The following is a 27,339-nucleotide window of genomic DNA, read 5'->3' as shown; positions in this document are numbered from 1 at the left end:
GTCACTGCTTTCATGCAACTCTGGAGTTCAGGGGTGAACAGTGCCAGCAGCCATCCTCTTCTCCTCTGCTGCTGAATTCAGTGTGTGGGTGGGTGTGGTGCTGAGGAGCAGTGGAACGAACAGCAGTGTTCACCCCCTGGGCTCCAGAGCTGTGTAAAAAGTGGTGGCTCTGGCCAGAACCCATGCTGACAATGGGCGAGCTCAGTACTCCCTGCACTTCCAGAACACCAGCAATGATTTCCTATGTAGTCCTTGGCCCATTTCAGAGTTTAATGTTTGGCCCACATAACCAACCAAGTTTTAAAATATGCCACCACTGAACTTACTGGGAAACTGTCAATACCTAATAGCTCTGTTAAAGTGCTACATTTGTACAGTCTAAAATTGGATAGCGGTGGTTACTGCATGCCTCGGATGCAACCCTCACCATCCAATTCTTAAAAGGTTTTTTAAATAATGAGATTTTCATAAGCAAGCAGGACTGCCAAGGATCTCAACAAATAAAATCTGTTGTCAGAGCTCGCTAAATACTACTGAGGAGCCATTTCTCAGCATACTGCATCTTACACAAGATATTTTCAGTGAGACTCTGGGGGCTTACAGTTGGAAAATTCACCCACCACTTGTGACAGAAGGTGTGACTGCTCAAAATGGCCAGAGTATGAACAGAGGGACATACATGGCTGAAGCAATTCATTTCAAGGTCTTAAAAATCTTAAAAAACAGAACAGGACAGATTTGCTTCCAGTTCCACTTACCCAAAGTGGAAAAACCAGTATAATATATACAAGATAACTCCTAGCTTACTATTTTTGTTGGATTACACGAACTGAGCAAGTGCACCAGCTGAAAACTGCTAGGACTACAAAAGCAGATGTCTAGCACTTCTGTCAAGATGATTAAGGAAATACATTTACGGTGTCCTAATTTTTCCTGAGTGTTCTGTTGTTTTGAACTGTGTGTGAACTAGTCTCTTATCTTTTTAGCTGTTATCCTGGAGATAACACATTTGTCTTTATTCTACTGAAATGAATGTGATCCGACACAAAAACACATTGCTATTGAAATGTTAGCTCCTATTTTATTTGCACTCCTCAAGGAACTTTTATTAGGATACTAAAAATCAGTTGTTCAAAATGTAGCCTGCCAAAAATATTTGAACTCTCTCAAAACAGAAGTTAACCATCTTTCATGAAAATATTTAAGGAATTATTAGCTCTCATGTCAGGCACTGTATTTACAGATCAAACTAAAACCATATCTGAGTTATACAGTTAAGTAGCTACTAGAACGCTCAAATCCTGATTTGCCTACAGCCCACCTGCTAAACATATTACTAGCTAAACATAAAAAGAAAAAACCCTGTAAGAGTCAGTCCCTTAAAATGGGTCTAGGTAACTGTGAAAGTCATCAACTTTAACATAAGCCACCTTCCTCAGACCAGGAGCAAACTTTATTTCACAACTTGCAACTGACAAGAGGTTTTATAGACAGCTCATAAACACCAAGAACATACTAAAAACAATCTTATAAAAAAAAAAAAAACACAAACACCTTTGAAAACATCCTTTTTTTTTTTTTTAAAAAAGGAAGGAAACTAAAACAAGTCCTGTTTTCTTTGAAGCCATCAGAACCTTTACCTGCCCTCCAGATTTTTAGATTTTAGTTGCTCTTCCCCTTCATGTATCTGTTCTTCTAGAACCTTTATCTTGGCCTCTCTTTGTTCAGGAGTCTCCTGACCAAATAGCTTGCTGGTCATTCCCTTTAGCGAGAAGGTTTTTACAGTCTAGAGAAGCAAATGGAAAGAAAAAGGCTAGAGGCTGTGCCAATTAGAGTGATACTCAATAGACCTGTGCGAGTAGGCAGCTATTCAGTCTGGCTGCTTCGGATGCCAGGGATCCAATCCAGAGCGCCAGACCAGGTTCCTGCTTTGATCTGGCCAAAGCAGCTCCGAAGCTTCGGAGCCACCTCAGAGATCCGGCCATAGGGTATAACAGGGAAATCAATGAAATATCTATAACTTTGGCATAATCTTTTTGTCTGATTTGGATAAAATTTGCAGGGATGGTAGCTTCTCCTGAGAGCATGAAGTCTGCCAAGTTTCAAGGAGATAGGTGCAGGGATTTGGTGGCAGGAAAAAAAAAAGGACTGCACCTCAAGCTGTGGACAAGCAAAACTCGCGATATGGGTGACCCTGTGCATGTTAAGGCGCAGCAGGGTGAAAGCTGCAGGGATGGTGGCCCCAAAGCCGGCCAGCTGTCAAGGAGATCAGTGCAGGGGTTCTGGGGCCCTGCACCTCTGGCTGCAGACAGGCAGAGCTTGTGACACGGGTGCTTGTGCAGCTGGCTGTTGTGGTCTGGGGGCAGTTGATTGGTTGTCTGTATTGATTCTTTCTTCTCCTTCCTCTGTGGTTTTGTACATGTTAATCATTGTTAATTAACTGGTTACATTAGCTAGCAACTGTGTATTGAGCTAGTCCCCAAGTGAATCATGACCAGTTGATAACTGGTAACACAGTAGCTTGGCAGCCAGGCCTGCAGTAGTTTCCCCCAAGGCAGACACAGTTGCACAAAGCACCCATGTCATGAGTTTTGCCTGTCAGCCACCAGAGGTGCAGGGCCCCAGAACCCCCCGCACCAATTTTGACAGCTGGCAGGCTTCATGGCCGCAGCAGAGGCTACCATCCCTGCAGCTTTCATCCTGCTGCGCCTTAACACAGTGTCACCCATGTCATGAGTTTTGCCTGTCAGCAGCTTGAGGCGCAGCTCCCCCCTAAACTCCTGCACCTGCATCTTCTTGAAACGGCAGGCTTTGTGGCCTCACCAGGGGCCACCACCCCAGCAGTGTTCATGCTCCCCCCCACCCCATGTTGTAACACGAGTTTTCTTTCAAGAATTTGGGGTGCAGTTCTCCCCCCCCGCCCAAGCCCCTGCACTGATCTTCTTGGAACCTGGCAGGTTCCACGCTCTCAGGAGGCTACCATCCCTGCAAGTTTCATCCAAACTAAACTAGACAAAAAACAAAGCTACAGATATTTCATTGATTCCCCATTATACCATGGCCAGATCTCCGAAGCTTTTCCAAACCGCTTCAGAAGCTCCAAACTGCTTTGGAAAGCCTAACAAAGCCAGTGCTTTGATCTGGACATGCTGCTTTGGATGCCAAAGTGTCCAAAGCTTCTCCAGATCTGAAGCCTCACATAGCCCTAATACTTAGTACACGACTGATAACGCTCACACAGCAATGCAAAGGACCCTTCCACTTCAAGGAAAGAGGTTCCTGGATGGCTGTAAGAGGTGTCAGTGTTCAAGTTGAAACCAGTAGAGAAAAACTCAATACATTTAAAACTATTAAAAGCTTCTGCTCTTGAAGCTCTTCAGAATTTACCAGGAAGTCATTTGATAGATTAGATTCTTGTTACTTGAGCCACAGGGCACTAAACTCAATGGAATGACTTCCATTAGCCCAAGTAAACTTCACATGGGGCCTTTTCTTAATGAATGAGCATTTAGTTAAACATTAAAGATCTGAAGTTAGTTAATTTATGGCAAATAAAATCCATTATAACGATTCCACGTTAAAATATATATGGCTTTAGTAGTAATTGCTTGCTATGTTTACAATGCTTTTATATGAATACAAGTCTTTATTTAACTTTTTGCACCCATATAAAAAAGGGAGCTGGCTGCATCCAGCTTTAAGGATGCAAAAAGGAATTTTTCTAAAGGATTGTAACTAGCAAACTTTGCTTTTTGCAATGTAATAAGTAGCAGCAGAATACTAACATTGTTTTATTTATAAGGTCTTCAATGAAGGAAGTCCTGCACAGACAGCACAAGTCATCATGAAATAAGTTACTTTAAACCACTAAGAGATCTACAGCTCACATGATACCTTGACTTACAACATGCTGACAGCATGTTGTATGTTAAATGCCATTTAGATGTCACTATAAGTAGCCTGGCTCTTAATATCTAAGCCTTGGAGAAGAAAATGGAAAAACAGACTCACTCCTGTCGCCAACTCTTCACACTGCTGTTTCTTAGATGTTAAGTCCTGAGCAGCCATTTCCAAGTCATACTGCATTAGCTCGTGTTTCCTACAAACTGCCCTGAAAAAGTGCAATTAAAAGATATGTCATGAAATACTTTGTTTTGGTTCTCCTTCCCACTGTTCTCAGCTTTATGTATGGTCCAAATGATCCTCTTGGCAAGCATCATGTTTGGATATTTATTTAGCCCAAATTCAAGAGTCTTATCAAGGCAAGCTTAACTTGATGTCAGCATAATAAATTATAAAAACTGTAATATAAAATTACCAACACAAACAACCTTATCCTTTTAAGGCCTCATGTCAAGATTCCACATGCAGTACAAAATCTCTACATAGTAAGAAAATACTTACAAAATAGTTATATTTTTAATCTGCTCCAGTGAAATTCCAAGATGCATGCATGCCATTTTGGATCTTGTGCTTATGTTGTTGGCAAAAATGCATGACCCTACTGAAAAGTCTTTAATTCTAAAATACTGTAACAAAATGTCTGCTGCTAGATTTCTGCTGTAGTTTTAATCCAAAAGGATGCCATAATGCATTTCAAACTTTACTAGCAGATTTAAAAACCATGTGGGAACCATACTGATCACCTACACAAGTGCTGCTGCAGCTCTAGCGAAGGTAGCGATTTTTATCTGTCCACAGTAACAGCAATATTTTAGGGCAAGCAGGAGGCCTCGACTTCAACTAGGTGTTCAGGATGGTTCAAAAAAAAATGTACCGCAGAAAACTGAGTACCCATAAGTGTAAGCTCCTGAAAAAAGGTATTCCAGCAAGAATGCACCCTGTGACACAGATTACTTCCAATTCCGAGGGAAGAGCGGGGTCTAGTAGACACACCACTAATCCTGGGATGTACATGAAGGTTCCCATTCGAGTACTTATCACTTTAGCTGTGTTCAACTCCAACTGCTTTACAGAGTAATCAAAAAGGTGGAAGTAAATTTAAAAAAAAAAAAAGATACAAGGCAACTGTACTCTTCACAAAGTGAACACTCAACATTTTCTTTAGAATAACAGTTGTAAAGGGTCCAATGACAGACTGAACTCTGCAGAAGCATGTCATTTCAACAGAAAGAGAGAATTGGATGTCAAGATACATACCGCAATGCTTCAGCATAGAAGAGATATTCTTTTAGTTGATCAGCATAATGCTCTTCCTCTTCTAATATGTCATCAATAGAAGAAGAATACCTGGTAAAGCACAACTTTTGGTTAAAAGTGAAGCCCACTGGTTTGGCTTTAACTATGCATAGCTGCACACATGCACATCCTGCCCCCCTCCTCCCCATTTGTTGACAGGATCATAACCTTAGAGTGCTTTTTATTGTTCAATTTAAAAAGGTGCATTTTTACCCTGAACAGTTAATATAACCGCTCCAGTGGGGCTGTTTGAGATGTTACTATAATAAAAAGTGATAAATCGTTCACTAGTCAGAAGTTTCCTGCTGAAGATGAGGCAGTTTTTATTACAGGAAGAGACGGGAACCCCCCGCCCCCAAAACATAATGTATTCCTTCTTTTCAGTGATTTCTAACAGGCAGCAGCAAAGTACAAAAAAATTCTGTAAGATGAATGGCATTTCTAAGGTTTAGAGAAATGAATTTCACACCTTCTAGCACACCACAGGAACAATGTGTCAAAAGGAAATTTCACATGGCCTCATTATCCAGTCCATGGTTGTTGAAACAATGGAGTCTAATGCTGCATCTCACCATTCTGGATTCAGGTCCTTTGAGGTATGTCTACAGTGCATTCCCAGCACTGCCAGGGCCATCCACTCTTGGGCACACTCCACTCACCTAGGGTCAACTTGCGGCAGTGAAGCGGCTTTAGAAACGACCCTGTATCCCACCGTCTCTGGCCTGCTTGCAGAGGCTGAGAACAACTTCGGGTGTGCCCCAGAGCAGCTTCACTGCTGCATATCTAGCTTTAACACGTGTGACTGGGGGACTGGCAGTGCCAGAGACACAGGGTGGACAAACCCTTCATTCCTCAAATAGCCAATTTGGCAGCACATGCTGAAAGGCACAAATGCAAAAAGTGGGGAGGGATTCGCAAGGCTGCAGTACTGCAGAGATGGAAAACGAAAGTCTCCTAGCTGAATAAAAAAGGAACGTCTCCTAGCTAAAAGGGAGGCGCACACCAATGGCAGGGAGGGGCCATCACCAGGGAGGACTACACTGCGGTTATTTGGGGATGGAAGGGCAGGGGGGGGGGGGGGGGGGGGTCAGGAATGCCAAGGCAGAGATGGGACCGGGACTAGCTTCCCAGATCAAGGACAATGAAGTCCTTTTTTAAATACATAGGGGGCAAAAAGAAGATACCAGGTAACATGCAAGACACATTAGGAAATCTAGTCCTCACACCAGATGACAAAGCTAACTTATTTAACGAGTTCTTTGCCTCCATTTTTCTGAGCAGAGACTGGAACAGCTCCCCACCACCACCAGGCCCTTCTTAGACCCCAGGGGAGGAGCACCTAGGCCCAGGCTTAGTGAGGAACTAGTCAGGGAACTTCTGGAGGGACTGGATGTATTCAAATTAGCTGGTCCGGACAGTCGCCACCCCTGAATACTGAGGGAATTAGCTGAGGTCATTGCGGGAACCCTGGCACAGCTGTGCTAGCACTCATGGTGCTCTGGTGTGGTGCCAGAGGACTGGAAGAGGGCCAATGTGGTTCCCATCTTCAAAAAAGGGGAGGAAGGAGGACCCGGGAAACTATAGGCCAGTTAGTCTTACCTCGATCCCAGGCAAGCTTTTTGAGAGAATTATTCTGGCACATGTCCACGAGGGGCCAGCAGGGGAGATTATGCTTAGGGGCAACCAACACAGGTTCATTAGTGGCAGGTCCTGTCAGGACAACCTGGTGCCTTCTATGGCCAAGTCACCAAATCCTTAGACACAGGGGTAGCAGTGGACATAGTCTTTCTGGACTTTCGGATGGCCTTCGACATTGTCCCTCACCCCGTTCTCATTAAGAAACTGGGGGACTGTGGTGTCGACACTCACACAGTCAATTGGGTCGCCAACTGGCTGGAGGGCCGCACCCAGAGAGTGGTGGTGGATGGGTCATTTCTGACCTGGAGGGACGTGGGCAGTGGGGTCTCCCAGGGCTCGGTCCTCAGGCCTGCACCGTTCAACATCTTCATCAGGGACTTGGACGAGGGGGTAAAAAGCACCCTGTTCAAATTTGCTGATGGACACCAAGATGTGGGGGCATGTGGGCACACTAGAAGGGAGGAATAGGCTCCAAAATCGGACCTAGACAGGTTACAGGGGTGGGCCGATGAGAACAGAATGGGATTCAACACCAACAAGTGCAAAGTGCTGCACCTGGGGAGGAAGAACCAGCACCACACCTACAGGCTGGGGAGTGCCCTTTCTGTCAGTACAGAGGCAGAAAAGGATCTTGGAGTCATCATTGATGCCAAGATGAACATGGGCCGGCAGTGTGGGGACGCGGTCAGGAAGGCCAACCGCACCTTGTCATGCATCCACAGATGCATCTCGAGCAGGTCCAGGGAGGTGATCCTCCCCTTCTGTGTGGCACTGGTCAGGCTGCAGCTGGAGGACTGCGTCCAGTTCTGGGCGCCGCACTTCAAGAGAGACGTGGACAACATGGAGAGGGTCCAGAGGAGGCCACGCGCATGATCAGGGGGCAGCAGGGCAGGCCCTATGAGGAGAGGCTACGGGACCTGAACCTGTTCAGCCTCCACAAGAGAAGGCTGAGGGGGATCTGGTGGCCTGTTATAAACTAGTCAGAGGGGACCAGCAGGTATTGGAGAGTCCCTGTTCCCCCGAGGACGACCAGGAATGACAGGCACAAGCTGGCAGAGGGTAGATTCGGACTAGACATCAGGAGGCGCGACTTCACGGTCAGGGTGGCTAGGATCTGGAACCAGCTTCCGAGAGAAGTGGTGCTGGCTCCTACCCTGGGGGTCTTTAAGGAGGAGGTTAGATGAACACCTTGCTGGGGTCGTTTGACCCCAGTACTTTTCTGCCAGGGCAGGGGGTCAGACTCGATGATCTTCTCAGGCCCCTTCCGACCTTACGAACTATGAAACGGGGGTGGGGGGGGTGTTATAGTGGGTCAGAAGCTGAATGAAATCAGCATAACTTTATTACAAAAAGCTAACAACACTCTCTTAATACATCCTGGGATGTTGTCTCCCATGCACACAAGTTGTGGGAAGCAGTTCTTCCACTTGATTCAGCACAAATGAGGCAAAGACACTCTCACAGACCCAGAGGGACAGATTTCCATGTCCAGCTCCCTCTGTGCAAAAATGAAGTGGATTTCCTACCTGTGGGGATTTTTTTTTACCATCTTGAATTTTCCTTGAGCCTGATGAAGGGCCTTTGGGCCTAAAAGCTTGCAGAAAAACGTTTGTTTTTTTTGGCAATTTCCTAGTTGGTCTAATAAAAAGGTATCATTGCTGAACCAAGAGTTCTAGATTTTTGCATGTCCAGTTTTGGGCACTTCATTGAAGGAAAACATGGACAAAAAGGAGAGCAACAAAAGAGGATACACATCTAGAGAACAACCTCAAGAAAGGGTTTGGAGAGGGAGGAAAAACCAAGCAGACTCCAAATACAAAAGATGTTGTTATAACAAGAGGATGGTGATCGATTGCTTAGCTTAGAAATGAGCAAGAAGATTCTAATAAGTGTAGTTATGCACAAAAACAAATGAACTACAGAGGCTGTGGACTCCACTGTTGTGAGCTTTTGAGCGCAGGTTAGACAAACAAGCGTTTCCATGGATTAAATAGAAACAACCCTGCCTTGAGCAGGGGGCCATATTAGATGGTCACCTGAAGTCTAGCCCTACTTTCCCATCATTCAATGCCCCAAAACAGAAATGGTCAGTTGGTCTGTATTCCACATCCCTCAGAGTGCTCAGCTTTGGCCTCACACCGAGTCCACTGCAATCATTGAGAGGCCTCTCATTGCTTTCACTGACTTTAGCTAAACCTCTTATTTCTACCAATGCACGATTTTTCAGGATGGATGCCACCCTCTATGAGATACCAAAGCTTTTGTCTTAATCTGGACAATACTTCTTATCTTTTAGGTAGCATACTAGCTTTCAGTAGGTTCCTGTTATCTGGGAAGTTAATGTCCCTGAGCGTACTTGAAAACATGAGCATGTCTGTACAACGGTTACTGCACGTATCTGCTTGCTTATGTTTTGAGTTACATCTACTTGGCCTACTGACAAAAATAAGTTCTCACTATTCTCAGCAACCCAGAGCCAATATAACTGGAGATGAATGGATTGCATTATACACTACCTCAGGTATCCTCAACAAAATTGCCAGCTAAGTTTCGATTACAGAATCTTTGTGGCTATTCCTGAAGCAGAAAGTTTTTTTTTTTTTTTTAAATGCCAACATAAAAGTAAGAGAATAGTGTCATCTATCACCAAGTTCCTTTGACTCCCCACTACTCCTTGAATGTAATGCTTTACTTGCAACTTTTACACTGCAAGTACAAATAAAAGGACACACAGCAGTGAGAACAGTGGGGCCCCAATCCTCATGTTTAGAGCTTCTGGGCACACAGCATGAAGGTTTTTAAAGGGAAACTACACCAGTTCATGGTTTTCTTAAGGCCCAAGAGCAGTTGAGATAGTTGAGCAGTCAGACCTGCTGGGATAAACTGTTCTCGGCGAGGGGGCTCTCCATTAACTACAAGTCTGGGGAAGAACTGGTAGAGGCCCCCAAACAAAAGGGAACATGGAATACAATATGGAAGAGTTGCGAGTTCCTCTCTTGCGAGCTCTGGAGAGAACAATTATGGCTGTCAACAGGGAAAACTAGAAAAGGACCATGGTCTAATGGGAGCCAGCATGGGCACCTGAAGCCAAAAAACAATCAGTCCTGTAAGGAAAAAGGTATCCATAAAAAATGAGAGAGAACAAAAAGTGCATCCAACATGACTTTGTGAAAAGCTACCATAATAGAACAGTCATCATCAACAGTTTGATTTTCTGCACTGAAGCATCCATCCTCTCCTCCTTCATTATGGTGCTCAAGAAAGAAGCGTCAGCTTTATCGTTAAGGATTGCTATTATGTCCAAACACCCGATAATACATGTCAAATACATGGCTTTTAAGAAGTAACGCAACCACACAAGCCACATTTCAATTATTCTATCTTCCATTTTAAAAACAGGTCTTTAAACTAAAACCAAAAAAAAAAAAATACAAGTCATCTCCATCTCATGGCTAAAGGCTCAGACTTCAGCTTCAACCAAGTTCATCAAGGGTAGATTCCACTGAACGTTAGCTCTCGTCACAAACCAACTCCCCAACTCAAACCAGTGCAGAATTTTTCATATCAAGACTTTGCAATTTGACAAGCAGTCATCAGAAACAGCTTCTACTATCGTATCTGAGCTCAAATTTGCATATTTTTGGCCAGTAGGGTTAAACAAACCATGAAAATCCCTTAAGAGAAAAGGAAATGCATAACAGTGAGCCTACATTTAGAAACAGCAGGAAAAATGTTTAATATGTTAGGAGAGCTTTAGCTCTTATACTCCCCTCACAATCAATCAGTGGGAACTGTGGAGTTGAAATCTTCTTGTATACATGTTAAGTTATTTTTGATTGTCAGTTTTTTTATTATGGAGCAGCAATGTCAGTTGAACTGGAGCCAAATATCTTTGAAAAACAAGGGGTCAATTCATGCAGTTACTGACTGCAGATGGGACAAATCAAGGAACTCATTTATAAATAAGAGAAAGAAGAGAAAGAAACAAACCCCTTGAAATACAACAGTTAGTTTAGGGTACTAAAAGAATTGTCAGGCGTGACCTTGTAATACAAGCACACCTACATAGTACTCTTTTGGGGTCTCCTGAATATTGAGGTTTCATAATATCCCAAATAATGTGTTACACTTAAAAAAAAAAAAGGTGACGTTCCATTATACCACCAAAATTCCTAGCAAAACAAAGCTAGCACCAGTGGGTTATGTACAAACTAAAATGGAGTACACTGCAAGGGACAGCCTTGGAGGGGTACAGTATGCTCTTCCTGCTGAGAAGGAAGCCTCTTGGTGGACCCTGCTTAATTACTTCCAATAACAATAGGTTGTGAAGGTGGGGACTGGATTGCCACACTATGTTTCTGACAGATCTTGGACTAATGAAGGGGTAAAAGATTTGAGAATTTTGGCCTTGAACCTCACAACTGGTACACTAAGTTCCCACTAGGTTCTGGAGGCCACTTCTGAAGTCAACTAAATGATGGGAAAAACCTGGGCCACTGGAGGCCTCCTTTGACCATCACTCAAAGTATAGATTGACGTACCCTTGGAAACTCTTTACTGCTGTTATTTGGGAGCTCCAAACAGAAGTGCTACGAGCAGAAGCCTCAAGTCTACCCTAAGAGCCCTCTGCATTTCTCCAATTCATTGCTTTGTAATATGCAAGATGGTCAGTCTCCCCAAATGAAGAGGTCTGTTCCAACTCCTTGTCTGTTCAGTTAAAAATAAATTTCAACCAGAAAGAAATGTTGGCAGGTGTAGAAGAGAAGGTTGCTTTTTGAGTAAGGCTACCTGCTGGACCGCCACTGCTTTTTACATCCCATTTGAAGTTTCAAAGAAGTTGCTTAGTTTTCAAACTTTGCCATACTGTAGTAAATACTCAACAACACTGCACTCCAGATTCATCTGTACTTTTCTGAATGCCAAATTCAGTCTATGTCTTCATTCTTTTTATGGGGCATTATTTCATGCAATAAGATTTTAAATATTTTTATTCTACTTCTGAACACTAACCATAAAATTATTTTTAAAAACATGGGACTATGTCCATGTTTTATTCATAAAAAAATAATTTTATTTTTAAGTCAAATTCTTACAAAAAGTTCCCACTAACAAACTAATTTTAATTGACAACCTGCTAAACAAGTTCTCATAACATTCTACTTTATAGGCAGAATCTTCTAAAGATGTACAAATGCCAAGTAAAACAGGGCAACAGCATCAGATTATATGGTTGCAAACTGGCATCGTCAAATTATGTCACTGACAACTTGGTAGTCGGGCTGGAGTGTTGTCCCTGTGATGGTCCATGGGATGTGAAGCAAGGGGCTTTGGTGACATCTTTTACTAGACCAGCTGTATAGCTGGGAGAGCTGCTGGACATGTTTGTGGGCACCAAGTGCTCTTCCCTTGGATGACCTCCCACTGAATGCCCTCCCCTCAGGTGACCTGAGGAAGTTGGACCTCAGCTCTCACAACTATAGTTACTCCAGTAAGAGATATCACTAAAAATCCTTGTCTCATTGAGAATTTTTAATATTCACACAGCTTAGTTTTAAAATAAAATATTTTAGTTGAAAAGTCTTCTGGCCCACAGTTCCAACCCTCAATTTAAGTTGCACAGCTCAAGGAAGCAAAAAGTGGGTTAAAAAATGGTCACAAACTCCTCTGTGACCATTTCAGGCTGGACATAAGGAAGAACTTGTTTACTGTCCGAGCCCCCCAAGGTCTGGAACAGACTGCTGCTGGAGGTGGTTCAAGCGCCTACATTGAACACCTTCAAGAGACAACTGGATGTTTGTTTATCTTGCTGGGATCCTACGATCCCTGCTGACCTCCTGCCCGTGGGGCAGGGGGGTGGACTTGATGATCTTCCAAGGTCCTTTCCAGCCCTAATGTATATGAAAATCATTTTTCCACCAGTGACTGATACTGAAAGTGGAAGGAACCACAGAAAAAAAAAAAAAAAAGTCTCTCTACAGTTTGTTCAGAATATTTGCTTTGCTGTTTTACTCTAATGCAGCAATTATCTGCTAAAACTGTTTTCTGTTTCAAAGATTCTCTCCCCCCCACCATACATATAACTACAATGTAATCCCACAGAAGCTAGGGTGCAGTGCTTAGTACTTATCCCATCTCTCATACCCACCAGTACAAACTGGTTCATGAACTGATTTTTAAGTCCACTAAATAAGCCTTGGCTGCTCAATAGTTAAAAAAAGTTTTAGGTAACTTTTTTTCTCTTTTTATTAAGTACAAATTGGTGTACCATCTACTGCATGGTGCAATGCACTGCTGTCAAAAACAAATGGATCCCATCAGGTCTGCAGTGCATTAGTTTTATTCCAGCAGTTTTTGGCATAGTAGCTTAAAAGAAAAGCTGGAAGAATTCCAGGCACTTCTATAGTTTCAAAATAATAATAAAAAGGCACCCCTCTGGCTCTCTTGAGACCTTCTGAGCTACTTAATACAGTACATGGACTCTAAAAACAGCCCACATCCAAAAGTCACAGAAATGTTGTATACTTAATAGTAATATCCCTCTCCCTCCAAAGTTCTCAGTACATTTCTTGTAGAATTTCCCCCCTTAATAAAATGTACATCTGGCTTGCATCAAACTATCAGATATTCAGGCAGTACTTACACATCCATGTGATGGCCAGCGCTCTGCAGCCCATCCCCCATCTCCCTCTCTATTGCACTCCATTCACTTGAGAGAAAACAAATCAAATGAGAAACATCACACATGAAGGGTAAGGGAAGTGAATAAGCTGCATCCTGTATATAGTTTCTTTCCAGGTGACATGAGTGGAAATTGCCTCAAAGTTATACTCTGCCAAGCTGTTGTCTTCTTCTACGCAGCATCACTGAACACAGTGCAATACTGAAGCCATCTAAACCATCTTCCTCTCCTTCCCCCCAGTCCAAACCAAATTTGAGTCAGGCATGATGAGAATCTTCTTCAGATAGTTGGGAAGAGTAAGAAAAATCCTTCTTAGTACAAAATGAGAACACAGAGTGCGTTCTTTTGCACGGACACTTTTACTGCTATTGCCCTCGGTACAAATTGCCAGAGGTTGTTATAATCAAGTCTCAACATGGGAGTCAGATTTTTTTTTTTTTTTAAATGAATAAGAGAAATTTTCCACACGGGATGCTTAGTAGACAGAGGACTCCCATTTCATAAACTGGAAAGTGAGTAGATTTATATTTAGATTAGATATAACAGAAAGAGTTTCACTTCCGACACAAGCACTTAATTTCACTTTATAGTACATTATTTGTTTATATACAACAAATACAATAAAGCTATAAAGAAATCCAAAAAACACACCACCTTAAAATTACTACAATATCCTGCATATATAAATGGATTAAAAAGACAGTGTGGGGGTAGAGCAGCCACCAGAACTGGGGTAAAGATGGCAATTGCTTAGAAGTCTACAACAGATAAAGCTTTACACAAATTTGTGTTTATTATTAAAACAAAAACCAACTTATTCCTGCTGTATTTGAGAGGAGCTGGCATATTTTTGCTTATCCTTGTGCAATTTGTGCTTAATACTTTCCTGCTCTTTCACATTTAAAAAAAAAAAAAAAAAAAATCTACTTCGTTAATTTTGACATTTGTTTATCCTCGTGTTATTGCAAAACTACACCTAATTTGGTTTTAAACCCCCAACCAGAAGAGACATCTGCAACCCATTAACCTACTGAATTAAATTTAGCGCTTGAACTGAGTGTATAAGCAGGAGGTTCCCCTTAACCAGAAGTTGGATTCTTTAATTCTCCAGCGAGATGGAGAACTTGAACAGGCAATTCGATCCAAAAAACCCCCTTACTAACCAGCCCAAAAAAGGTGAAAGTCTTTAAAAAAGGTGTTTAAATAGAATAGTGGATATTATTGTTGATTTTTAAAGCATTAAAAGAGACCTGGATGCTTTTTCACAACCACAGGTACAATGTAACAGGTTTACTGACAGTTTAAAAAAAAAAAAAAAAAAGAAAAAAAAGAAAAAGGGTAATTGGGTGGTATTCTAAAAGGAGCACAGTTAAAAGCCGAACCGAAGAGAAACAAATTATGAAGTAAAGCATCTTGTTGAGACTGAAAAAAATTTAGCAACTGTTAGAGGTGTCAGTTAAAAGGAACTCTAAAAATTTACTGCTACTGTGTTAAGGACACCTTACAAGGTAAACATTTTTGGTATAAAACAGAGATCAGAAATTTACAGTTTTCAAAATGCAACTTTAAGTAGTGTATATAAAACTCACTTAGAAGCTCTACTTTTAACATCCATTTAAGTCTTACCTGAACACTCTCCCATAATTCCCATGAACTTTGTACACACCATATAGACGGTCTGCCACTCTCTAAAACATTTTATAAAAGAAAAGTTAATTACGGTATAAGCCTCTTTCTTTTAGATGGCATTTACTAATCACGTGCAAGAGGATGCATCTCCCAATAAAAAACAACAACACCACACTTCCAAAACAATAATCCAGGCCTAGAGCTGCAATATTTCAACAGTGACATACAAAGATGAAAATATTCCTTTAAAAAAGTTTAGCACAGTTCCTTGGTCTTAAATGACCACCACCATAAAATTGTGTGGGTGGGGTTGTTTTTAATAGCAAGTTATACTGCGAACTGCTTTTAAAGTATTGACAAGTGAACAAATTATGCAGACTGAAGAGGATGGAGGCGACTTAACGCAGATAGCTGAGATGTAACTGTTTCATGCATCTGCTCTGCCATGCAGTGAGTGAAAGCCAATTCACACCAGTTTCGCAGTAGTTTCATTCAGGAGTCAAACTGCCCCTGTTAAACTTCCACTTCCCATGGAAAACAATGACATGAAACCAGTTATTGCAAAGTACCTGGTACACACTAAAGTCCCCCTTAATTACCTCAGTGTAATTTGTTAATCTGTCCACATCCTTTGTGTTATGGGCAGAAGCAGAGGTGTAGCAAGCTCTTTCAGTGCATGGGGTGGGGCAGGGAGGGGTATGCCAACGGCTGGATGAGGGGGGAGAGGAAGGAAAGTCTTACCTGCCCAAGCCCTCCCCACAGTGAAGGCAGCTCCTGCAGTAGCAACACTGGCTTGGGCAGCTGCATTCCCATGGTACAGGGAGCCATTCACTCCCACTCTTGCCCCAAGATATGCTAGCAGGTGCAGCCATGTGCCCAATGTGGCATTCTGCTTGCCCAACTTGCCCCACACCGTCCCCCAGATATACTGCTGGATGCAGGGCTGCACCTACCCAGCTCTTATGTCCAGACAGCACAGATTTCCAGGGGAAGGGGAGGAAAAAGGAGGAATGCAGATTCCAGTGACCCTCCATAGTCGGTGCCGAGGGCTGGTGCCCCATTCATCTGCACCCTCCCCAGTTGCATTAAAAATGTTCTAAAGAGGTCTCCGCCAGCCCCTCTTATTTAGATCATCAACACTGGAATCAAATCCGAAGGGCAATTCACTTCACCTATCAAATACCTAAGCAGTTAGACATGGGTGTAGGTGAAGCACATAAAAGTGTACATGAAAACAAGGCCAGGCCTTCACTTCAGAGTTGTGGCAAGCCTCCTCCTACCCTCATTCTGCCTGGCTACCTCCCTATGCGGTCCGAGGTGGGACTTTGAAACCAACAAAAACCAAGTTTCCGTTATAAAAAAATTGAAACCTTCCAGGCTTCTCCACATAGCACAGACACAGCGCCATTTCTTTGGCATCTGTACATTTCCCATTCTTCACTATAACAATAAAAAAGCCCATCACAACGCTTGCTGACAAAGCCAGAAATCAGTTCACAAGGTGAAGAGTCAGAAACTGTCACCAGTATTGCAGCACAGGCTATAGAGGGGTTGCTCTTTTCCTTTTCTAAACTCTGAATTCAGAAGCAGGAGCTGTCGTTGTCTTTTATACTTATCCAAACACCACTGATGTACCCAAGAATTAAACACAGAAATGTATAAGAATCACAATTACGTACATGTCAGAGACAAAAAGGAAATAAAGTAAGCAAACCGCTGCCTAACTCATACATGTGGTACATGCAGGAAGGCATCGTCACTGGAATGCCAGCAATTAATCCTCCAACATGCCTCAGCTCGACAGGGCAATTAATTACCATCCACTTTTGAAGCTGTTTCACTCCCCCCCCAAAACAATAACAACAACAACAAAAAAAACACAACCCCCCCCACAAACAAAACAACCAACCCTTGTTGAATATGCTAAGAATTAATATCATGCTCCCACTTATGAGGATTGTAATTGCTTTCCTCCTCTTCTCTTTAAGCTTGCGTCTTTAAATCACAACCAGCCTGATTGCCCAAATCATGTTAAAAGAACATAAACACCAGATGGCAAAGCTAACACGTTTAACGATTTCTTTGCCTCCGTCTTCCTAAGTAGGGACCAGAACAGCCACCTCCCTGCTGGGCCCCCCTCGGGCCCCGGGGGAGGCACACCTGGGCCATGGGTTAGCAAGGATTTAGTTAGGGAGCTTCTGGAGGGGTTGGACATATTCAAGTCAGCCGGTCCAGATGATCTCCACCCTAGAGTCCTAAAGGAACTGGCCGAGGTCATTGCAAGTCCCCTGGCACGGCTTTACGAGCACTCGTGGTGCTCTGGTGAGGTACCGGAGGACAGGAAGAAGGCCAACATGGTTCCCATCTTCAAAAAAAAGGCAGGAAGGAAGACCCGGTTAGTCTTACCTCGATCCTAGGCAAGCTGTTTGAGAAAATTGTGCTGGCACACATCCAGGAGGGGCCAGCAGGGGACTGCATGCTTAGGGGCAACCAACACGGGTTCATCAGTGGCAGGTCCTGTCAGACCAAGCTGGTGGCCTTTTATGATCAGATCACCAGATCATTAGATGCAGGGGTAGCAGTGGATATAGTCTTCCTGGACTTCCGGAAGGCTTGTGACACTGTCTCTCACCCCGTTCTCACTAAGAAACTGGGGGGCTGTGGTGTAGACACCCACACAGTCAAATGGGTTGCCACCTGGCCGGAGGGCCGCACCCAGAGGGTGGTGGTGGATGGGTCCCTCTCAACCTGGAAGGACATGGGCAGTGGGGTCCCCCAGGGCTCAGTCCTCGGGCCCGCACTGTTCAACATCTTCATCAGTGATTTGGATGAGCAGGTAAAAAGCACCCTGTTCAAATTGGCTGATGACACTAAGATGTGGGGGGACGTGGGCACACTGGAAGGATGCAACAGGCTACAATCAGACCTAGACAGGTTACAAGGGTGGGCCGACGAGAATAGGATGGGTTTCAACACAGACAAGTGCAAGGTGATGCACCTTGGGAGGAACAACCGGCACCATACCTACAGGTTAGGGAACTTCCCTCGTCAGCATGAAGGCGGAAAAGGATCTTGGGGTCATCACTGACTACAAGATGAACATGGGCCGGCAGTGTGGGGAGGCAGTTAAGAAGGCCAATCGTACCCTGTCGTGCATCCACAGATGCATCTTGAGCAGGTCCAAGGAGGTGATGCTCCCCCTCTACGCAGCACTGGTCAGGCCGCAGCTGGAGTATTGCGTCCAGTTCTGGGCGCCGCACTTCAAGAGGGATGTGGACAGCATGAACAGGGTCCAGAAGAGGCCACTCGCATGATCAGGGGACAACAGGGCAGGCCCTATGAGAGGCTATGGGACCTGAACCTGTTCAGCCTCCAAAAGAGAAGGCTGAGGGGGGAGGATCTTGTGGCCTGTTATAAACTAGTTGGGGGGGGGGGGGAAAAAAAACCAGCAGGCATTGGGGAAGTCACTGTTTCCCCAAGCACCGCCAGGAATGACCAGGAATAACGGTCACAAGCTGGCAGAGAGTAGGTTTAGGTTAGATATCAGGGAGGTGCTACTTCACGGTCAGGGCAGCTAGGGTCTGGAACCAACTTCCGAGAGAAGTGGTGCAGGTTCCTACCCTGGGGGTGTTTAAGAGGAGGTTAGATGAAACATCTTGCTGGGGTCGTTTGACCCCAGTATTCTTTCCTGCCATGGCAGGGGGTCGGACTAGATGATCTGCTCAGGTCCCTTCCGACCCTAGAAGGTATGAAACTATAAATAAATTGCAAGCTGAAAATAATATTGTGAGGAACGCACAATTTCTGGCCGAGTACACACATTAAAGTAGCCTGGGAGAATTCTCCCAGGTTTGCTCTGCCGGTAGAGAAAACTTACCCAGAGATGCCTAAACAGACATTCAAATCCTTCACCTGCGAGCAAAAGCTTGCAGTGCTGATACTGCCCAGCTAGGGGAAGTCTATGCAGATCTCGGTATGCTCTGCAGACTTCTTTAGTCTGCCTGGTGACAGGTCACAGCAGTGCACAGGGCAGCTCTGACTGGCTGACCCAAGGTGCCCATGATAACCCCGTTTCCCTCAAGCACAATGTGGAGATTGCAAAGGGGGAATGTTCTGGAGCAGCAGAGTCCACAAACAATATACCATCTCCCAGGGCAAGGGGAGAAGGGAAAGCTGGAGGACTATGTTCTCTTCTGAGACAAATGTCTCATACAGACATTTGCTGTCCCAGGAGAAACTGTTGGGAGTGATTTAACCCTGGTTGGTCCCAGTTATTGCTCTCTAGGAGTGACCATTTTTACCTTGGGAGAAAAAGCCTGGCCATCTGTACATTTGTAGTTTCTCCTGGGAGTAGTGACTCTTCTAAAAGAAGCTGAATGTCTTTCTGAGGCTTGTATGTGGCCTCCGTGAATTCACAATTACAGGCTCCAGAGTGGTATAATAAACCCATTTAAAAAACAAAAAACAAAACACACCTCACCCTGTCTCACTCCCCATTTAAACTTTAACTTTTTTTAGAGGAGGGCTTTTGGCTCCCTTTCCCCCCCCCCCCCCACAGCAAAAAAAGCAGGAGTGCTCTCCTGTCCTTCTCTCCTTCTGTACATCTGGCTCATACTTCAAGTGACATACTCTACACCATCAGTTTTCAACTTTTTTTTTTAATTTATTTGCCGACCCCTGAACATTTTTCAAATGGCGGTGTGACCCCCTTTGAAAATTTTGAAGAGGTGCAGACTCCTTTGAGTTGTAAGTGTGGGTACTAACATGCTTTTGATTGATCATAGTCATCTTTTACAGACCCCTTAGACAGTCTACAGACCCCAGGGACCACAGGTTGAGGAAAAAACCCCCCCGCTGCTCTAACACTTCAATAATCACTGAGTAATATGCCCCTTTTTATTGTACTTTCCATCAAAATCTGCAGCATAAATGGGTCTAGATACATTTTTCCTCATTATACATCTCGACTTATTTAAAGGACTGGCACTGACTCCTCAACTTTGAGCCCCAAGAATCTACTGTCCCACAGAGCCTCATCTACTCCTAACCCCAGTTCCTCAAGTGACTTTCATGAGGCTTTTAAATTTCCATCCTGCTGGCCAGTGCAAAGTAAAACTATTCCACAACCTTGCATTAAAAAAAAAAAAAAAAAAAAAATAGAATAAAATAAAATCAGGCAACAGCTTTTTGAGATAAAACTTTGAAGAGACATGTAGCATTTAGCTAGGAAGTAGTGATACAAAAAAGTTATCTTTTTCCAATCATGATCAAACCGTGACTAGAGTCAGCCCAAATACAATATTGCAGCCAAACATTTCACACTGCTTTACACTCCAGGAAACACTTAAAAACACCTTTTCCCTACAAATGTGTTTTATAAAAACAACTTCCCACTGCCAAAACCTGGGCACTCAATTTCAAGTGAAGAATATATACACCAGTTCTCTCTTGATTAAGCAAGAAATGCTGCCTTATAAATATATTATACCATTTGTCAGGACACACATGGGAAATACTTACAGCTCTGACTCGCAGAAGGTGTGATATGACAGACTGCAGTTCATCACTGTAGTGTTTTAGCTCAGTAAATCTCCTGGGAGAAGGAAACAGATAGTACATCATTAGCAATCATGAAAGCAAGCTTTCACAAATTCTAAGAGAGAGCCACAACACAATAGCTGGTGACACTGAGCCTGACTTATGTCAGAAGGAGAATTAGCCGAGGATTCCTAGAGAGGTGACTGTAGAGTCCAACTCCTGTTTAAACAAATAACTGCAACCATGGAAAAAAAAACAACCCCCAAACCTACTGTGCTTTTATACAAGAAGGTTAGGATTAACTCATGACTTATTTAAGAAAGACACTGAAAAACTGTAGTTTATATTTCTTTCTTTATAGCACTTATGCTTTAAAGATTCAGAAAAGACTTCTCATATAATATTTCATACCTGCCATTAAATATACAATTCCGCTGAACAGATTTTTATGCTTACTAATGAAAAGTCTTTAAAATTCTTCTGAAGCCAAAAAATACTAGTTTATACAACAATATAGGATATTATCTACACCAGGGGTTGGCAGTGTTTTTGGGCAGAGTGACAAAAACACTCGCAACCTCTATTTGTAAGATGTTGGCGTGCCAGAGGTGAACATTAAAAGGAGCCTGATCCTTGTTGCCGCAGTACAACCCCAGCCCCTTCCCCGAGGGGTGCGCACCAAGCAAAATGCTTGCGTGTACGCCACACTGACATGTGCGCCAGAGGTTGCCTACCCGCAACTGACCCAGTGAAGTGCATGGCAGGCCCTTTTCCTTTCCTTCAAATCAGTGATGCCTCAATGAAGATGGTAAAGGAGTTTCTGTTGATAACAAAAGCACACCAAAACAACGAACCCCCTCAAACTTGACAGTGGGTTTGAAGTTGTGTTCTGTGAAACCACAGGGTTCCACATGTCAAATCAGGGGTTCTGTGGGCAACGGGCTGCCATTGCCAGACTGGGTCAATGGGCTCCGAGTCAGCTCTTTAGCATAGGAGGTAGAGGTCCTGCGGCTGTAGCAGCAGCAATACAAAAGAGTTCTGTGACACTAGGAAGTTTGACAACCATTGGGCGATCCAAAGGTGCTGAAAAAAGAGAGACGATATGCTATGTTGGACGCATACCAGACTCTAGTATTCCCAAAACAGTCTTTTGCAGACTACAGCTACATTATAACAATGTTTTTGAAAGACATTGGAAGGAGAATGACATCACAGCCAAACAAGGTGAGTCTACCATTTGAGTTGGAGGCTACTGTACCAGACTATGAAAAGCATACCTCAGAAGATGACATGCACCAGAAGTTCCCAACCCCTGGGCCACAGGCTGGTACCAGCCTGTGAAGGACTGGCTGCTGGACTGGAAGCAACTGGCATACCGCAGACCAGCAGCCAACCCTTTTCTATACTCTGTATAAAAATGGGTTGACTGCCAGTCCATGGTATGCTGGGCACTTCCAGTCTGCAGTATGCTGGTCCACAGTTTAAAAAGGTTGGGAACCACAGCATATACCAGAAAAGTGTGTAACCAAAACCCTGCTGTATTGAGGGAGGGAACTTTTCAAACTGCATCCATCTCAGGCAAGTCAGTGAGGCACACTTGAACATGCTTGGTGGGGAAATGGTGGTGGCTGGCAGGCAGCCATGTTGGGTTTACCACCAAGGTCAAGGGGGAGTAAACTTTATCCTAGCAAGCAGGATGGAACATGTAGGGCAGTTAGACCCGAAGCAGAGTGTTTCAAGAGAACTCTGTGAAGGGTAGTAGGGTCTGGCTGACAGACTGTCCTTTTGAAACCAGACTGAACAGGGCTGGGTGAGCTCTGGCTCCTGCTGGCAGAGGGTAACAAACTTGTCCAGCTTGACAGGGACTGAAAGAGTGGGATGAATTTCAATTACTTCTCTCTCAACCAAAGAAACCTGCGTCCTGCTCCAAGCACCTGCTGGGGAAAGAAAAAATAGAACAGAAGAACAGTAGATCCACCTAGAGAAGGTGGATTCAATCTGTGCCAACTGAGAACAGCTCTCAGAGCCTTCAAATGCCCCAATAAGAGGGCAGCAGATCTTATGCAAGCCAAGTTTCAGACACCAATATCAAGAACTAGGCATTAACACCCAACACAAAACTGGAAGTGTCCAGGAGCAGTTGGTATCCCTCTGCCCTCTTTTATGGGCTTGGAACATGAGAAGTTCTCAGGGATGCTGAAGCTGGTTTGCAGCTTATTTGCCATCAAGGAGCAATATAATGTATATGTATTATGATTTGTAATGTTTCCTTTGTAAAGTTCTCATGTAATGAAAAATAAATATTTGTTGTTGCAATAAAACGATAACAAAAAGTTCAAAATTATTAGTCACCAAGGCAAATTCAATGCCAAGTACCCTATACTAGGGACTGCTGGGGGAGGTTTTTTTATGTATGTATATATAAAATAGTGAACTCAGAGCAGTTGTGCACTTAATATCGCATAATCCTTATACAGGAGCCATCAGAAAGTCTAACCCTGCTTATGCAATTCATTCCTACTGATCACATTTTCTGGTGGAATTGGACCAAACATGCCAGTGAATTTTCACCTCCTGTGTCATGCCTCTATTTGACCATTTTGCTACTTTATTCTTCAATTATCGGTTAAAATTGTTCATCATGAGCAGCCCCTGCCAATGCCAATATGTGGGGCCTTATATCCAGGCATCTCAAGAACTCTAAAAAATGTCAGAACAGCCCCCTAATGGCTGCTTCCAGGCATAGACATGTTCAATGACTTGCTATACCATCTCTAAAGATGAATATTTATTTTGGTGCAGTTCAGCAGTGAGAGACAGATATCAAAGGCCAAGTTTCCCTATTTTGCCGCCTTATGCAGTACATGGGCATTTATTCCACCAAGAATAAAAAACTAGGAATAGAACACAAACCACTGAATGATCTGTCAATTATAATTAGCATGGAAAAAAGCATGTCCAGAATTTTTCCCCCCCTCAAATGGATACTTACAGCTAAGTTTCTAATCAAGTGAATTTAAGCATCTGCAAGGATGCTCAAGTAGCCTGATTTTCACACAGCAGGTTCTGCTAAAAACAGTCAGATAACTTAGTTTTCTACTGAAGAATTTAAAAGCTAGAATTAACAACTCCCCCACCCCAAAATGCATCAAAATGACTACCCACAGAAAATTGCTTCTCATGACATCTTCTGTAAAGACACTTGCATTTCCATAACCTTGCCATGTCTAAAAGGAGCGTCTTCTACATTATCAGTTAAATGTGTAGCATCTTTCATAATTAGCAGAGAAACTATAACTAAAGAACAATTATCATCACTGGTCTACAGTGGGGTGTAGATGGCCATCCTTTTAATTCACATTCTGATAAGCATCTGCAAGGGCACTGAATTAGAAAACTGCAGACATTAACGGCCAAAGTATTTCAGGTATTTAAAAAACCCAGAAGAAACCAACAACTAACTAAAGATTAAGCAGCCTGCCCAATACTCCTCGCCTCTGCCCCCAAAATAGGAAGAGGAACTTGACATGCATTATGAAATTACACTGTAAACTATTTCTCCCCCAAGAAAAAACAGATTGAGCAGGAATCAGTGGCTCAAGGAGCCACTGGATCCAAGCTGGACCCATCAGGAAAGGGGCACAGTAGGCAAATACAGAGGGAAGAACCCCTATAGTTCCCCCTCCATACATACAGACATATGCTGGGGGAATCCCATGCAGAAGGATCCCCACAGCATGTTTATCATGCTGCCATGCCCAGTCTGCAAACATGGAGGGGGAAATCCCCAATGAGAGTTCCCCCCTCCCAGGCCTCTCCGCAGGAATCTCCTGCAAGGAGATTCCCTTGTGCCTTGACACAAGCATGCCTGAAGCAGAGGGTTTCCCCCCACTTTCAGATTCATGCCCCAAATCAGATAGCACCCATAGCCATTTTCCCTGTGGGATCAGGTACCTGAAGCCCCAGGAAGGGCAGGGACAACAGCTCTGGCAATGCTGGTAGACATCAGTAGAGTGAATGAGCTGTGCAACACATTGTGGCACAGCTGATCATGGTCTGAAGACTAGGTCTTTATTCCACTTTTGCAAACATGAATCACTATCTTTAAAAAAAAAAAAAAAAATATTCAGGTGAGGAATTCCCTGCTCTTCACAGAAACACCATTTTTGGGTGTTTTCTACTGTCCTTTATTGGAAATTCATTAACGAAGTTTCCACTGCATGGTTTATTTTTCATTCCTGAATGTATGCCAAGTATACAGAACATACTGCCATCCAAGCCAGTAGCTACAATCGGGGGGGGGGGGGGGGGGGCGGCGGCCAGCAGACAGACACACACGCAGACAGACAGCTTACTTGTCTGGGTTTTTCACTCTGAAAGTTGCACTAAGAGCTTTTAACCTGGAGTCTGCCTAAAAGAGAAAGAAAGAGTTGCATTAGATTCACACTTTTTTAAACAATCAATCACTCACACAGTAAACTATTCCCCCCCTTGCTTAAAATTATAATTATATATAATATTTCAAGCAGAAGCTATACATGTCAGTGACATCAAAAACACAATTTCTTATCTCTGACAATAGGAAAACAGAGGTTTCTTCATAATATACTTCCTTAATCTGGAAAGTGAAGCACCTAGTATCAGGCTGCTTTTAAGGAAAGCCATCACTAGACAACTAAAACAATTTTGCCAACTAGTAAGTAAACAAAATCCAGTATCATTAAAACTAGTACATAATCCTAAATCCCAGCAAAATGTTTCTTCTTAAAATGTTACACAAACCATAAAATTAAGATCTACAATGCTACATTCTTTTCAGATGATGCAATTAGGTATAAGACCATATGGACAAGCTATTTTATATATTTTTCAAACCAAATAAAACCAGTGGTGGAAATGACCTCTATATGCTCTGCATTACTTGAAACCGTTCCCCAGTGAAATCAAACTCAAATATATGGTGTTCTCTCATTTTAGGAGTTACTTTAGAGGTGTATGTATATTATATACATTATATATAGCCAGCTTTCACAGCAGCGTTCTTTTTTTAATAGCCATGAACCTGCTATACTGATCACTACTAACAAAAGTTCAGTAACCTATTTAATGACAGCCAGTTGTTTTAATTATACCCACAATGACAAAAGTCACTTTACTAGTGCCTGCAACAGAAGCATGCAATCCTCAGACACTGGTTCTTACATTTGCAAACTGTAGAATTAAGCCGCCCATTTTACTATTTATAGAGTAACATCCTTACATTTAGCATTCATATTACAGTAATACCTGTGCGTCCCAACAGTAGCATAACCATGAGTGGAGGAGCCATCAGGCAAGCAGCCTCAGGCACTGCTTTTTTGTACGCATCGGGGAAAGAGGGGTGGAAAATAGCAGCTGACTACATCACCACCACTGGCATCAACACAGCAGTTGCTGCCCCATGTGTTGCAGCCACCCTGCTATGCCTCTGGATCCCAGGCACTGAGGCTCTGCTGTGCAAAACACCGTACCTAACAAAGACAGCGCTTGGGCAAAAATGCTTACTAAGCATTCACTCAATCTTCAGGAATGTTAAAATTCATTAAACATCTTGAGTGAATTCAAGTAAAAATAACCCTGCAATGTGGTCTTAGTTTACTTTTGCTTGGTGCACCTATAGCAGCCACAGCAGAAGCGCTCACGTTGTGGTCCTGTCAGATTCTAATGAATTTGCAAATTCTGCTAAATCTCAGACAGGACACAAGCAGCAGCAGCAGCAGCAGCTTTTTGTGACAATTCACCACTGTACCATCTGGCACAAAGACTTTATAGCACTGAACCCCATGTTCTCCATTAAAAGCCTCTCAACTAAAGTTCTGCTACAAGACTGATACCTCTTATCGCATCGTGTCTATATAAACATCCATGTTTGAATTTCACTTTAAGGTTAAGGATGAGGCTGCTGTAAGTCTGTAGAGTACCATGCACAGTACCAGAGTTTAATTAGACTAATTTGGCTATTGCTTTCGAGTTAATAGCTACCAATGAGATCACATAAAAGCATCAAAATCAAAAGGGGATAAAATGGGTTACCTGCCAGGAGTCACCTCTACAAAACAGTGCCAACATCCCAGAGTGACACTGATAACTCAGTCTCCCTCCAGTCACTTCATCTGTAACCAGTTTGAAAGAGACTAAAATCAATTTGTTTTAGAAGATAAACTAGAGGCATCATGGCTGAGATATGGTTCTTCTCTAAAAGTGCCTAGCCTGCAAGGAACAATGTGATCACAAATCAGGGGAAACCTATTGCACTATAATATTAAACTAAAGCAGTATGGCAATTCTAGTCAGAAGGGGCCAAAAAATAAACTCCACAGGCTTGACGCTGGACTTGTATCTGCTCAGCTGGCTCACTGCTGCATCTGCAGTCTAAATTTTGTTCAAGCACAGCTGAAACTTTGGGTCTGGAAACCATCCTGCTCAGTATGTGGTAGAATGAACATGGGGAGCACTCAATAGGCTCAGGGTCTGCTTTTTAGTCATATAGGATGGTCCACATCCTGGCCCCAAGAATGATGGTCGGCTGCTACAGAGAACCAAGTCAGTGTACTTAGTGTTAAAAAAAAAAAAGAGCAAAAATGATTTTGCTCAAGCAGAGAAACTAAATATAAAAT

The 27,339-nt window shown here is 43.2% G+C and overlaps 1 protein-coding gene across 2 annotated transcripts in view; it reads right to left on the bottom strand.

The window, feature by feature from the left end:
* Nucleotides 1-27,339, bottom strand: part of SNX4 (sorting nexin 4) — a 53,541-nt gene that overhangs the window by 2,756 nt on the left and 23,446 nt on the right. For both annotated transcript variants that reach the window (XM_090045964.1, XM_090045965.1), the window contains exons 6-12: nucleotides 25,039-25,094; nucleotides 20,666-20,738; nucleotides 15,143-15,204; nucleotides 13,478-13,543; nucleotides 5,161-5,250; nucleotides 4,012-4,111; nucleotides 1,641-1,786 (exon numbers count right to left, since the gene is read on the bottom strand). In XM_090045964.1, the coding sequence (XP_089902090.1) occupies nucleotides 1,641-1,786; nucleotides 4,012-4,111; nucleotides 5,161-5,250; nucleotides 13,478-13,543; nucleotides 15,143-15,204; nucleotides 20,666-20,738; nucleotides 25,039-25,094 (593 nt within the window). The remainder of the gene's footprint in view (nucleotides 1-1,640; nucleotides 1,787-4,011; nucleotides 4,112-5,160; nucleotides 5,251-13,477; nucleotides 13,544-15,142; nucleotides 15,205-20,665; nucleotides 20,739-25,038; nucleotides 25,095-27,339) is intronic.

This window comes from Crocodylus siamensis, chromosome 4 (assembly GCF_052110815.1).
Source record: "Crocodylus siamensis isolate JL-2025a chromosome 4, ASM5211081v1, whole genome shotgun sequence".
NCBI classification, from domain to species: Eukaryota; Metazoa; Chordata; order Crocodylia; family Crocodylidae; genus Crocodylus; species Crocodylus siamensis.
This window is presented reverse-complemented; position numbering and strand designations above follow the sequence as displayed.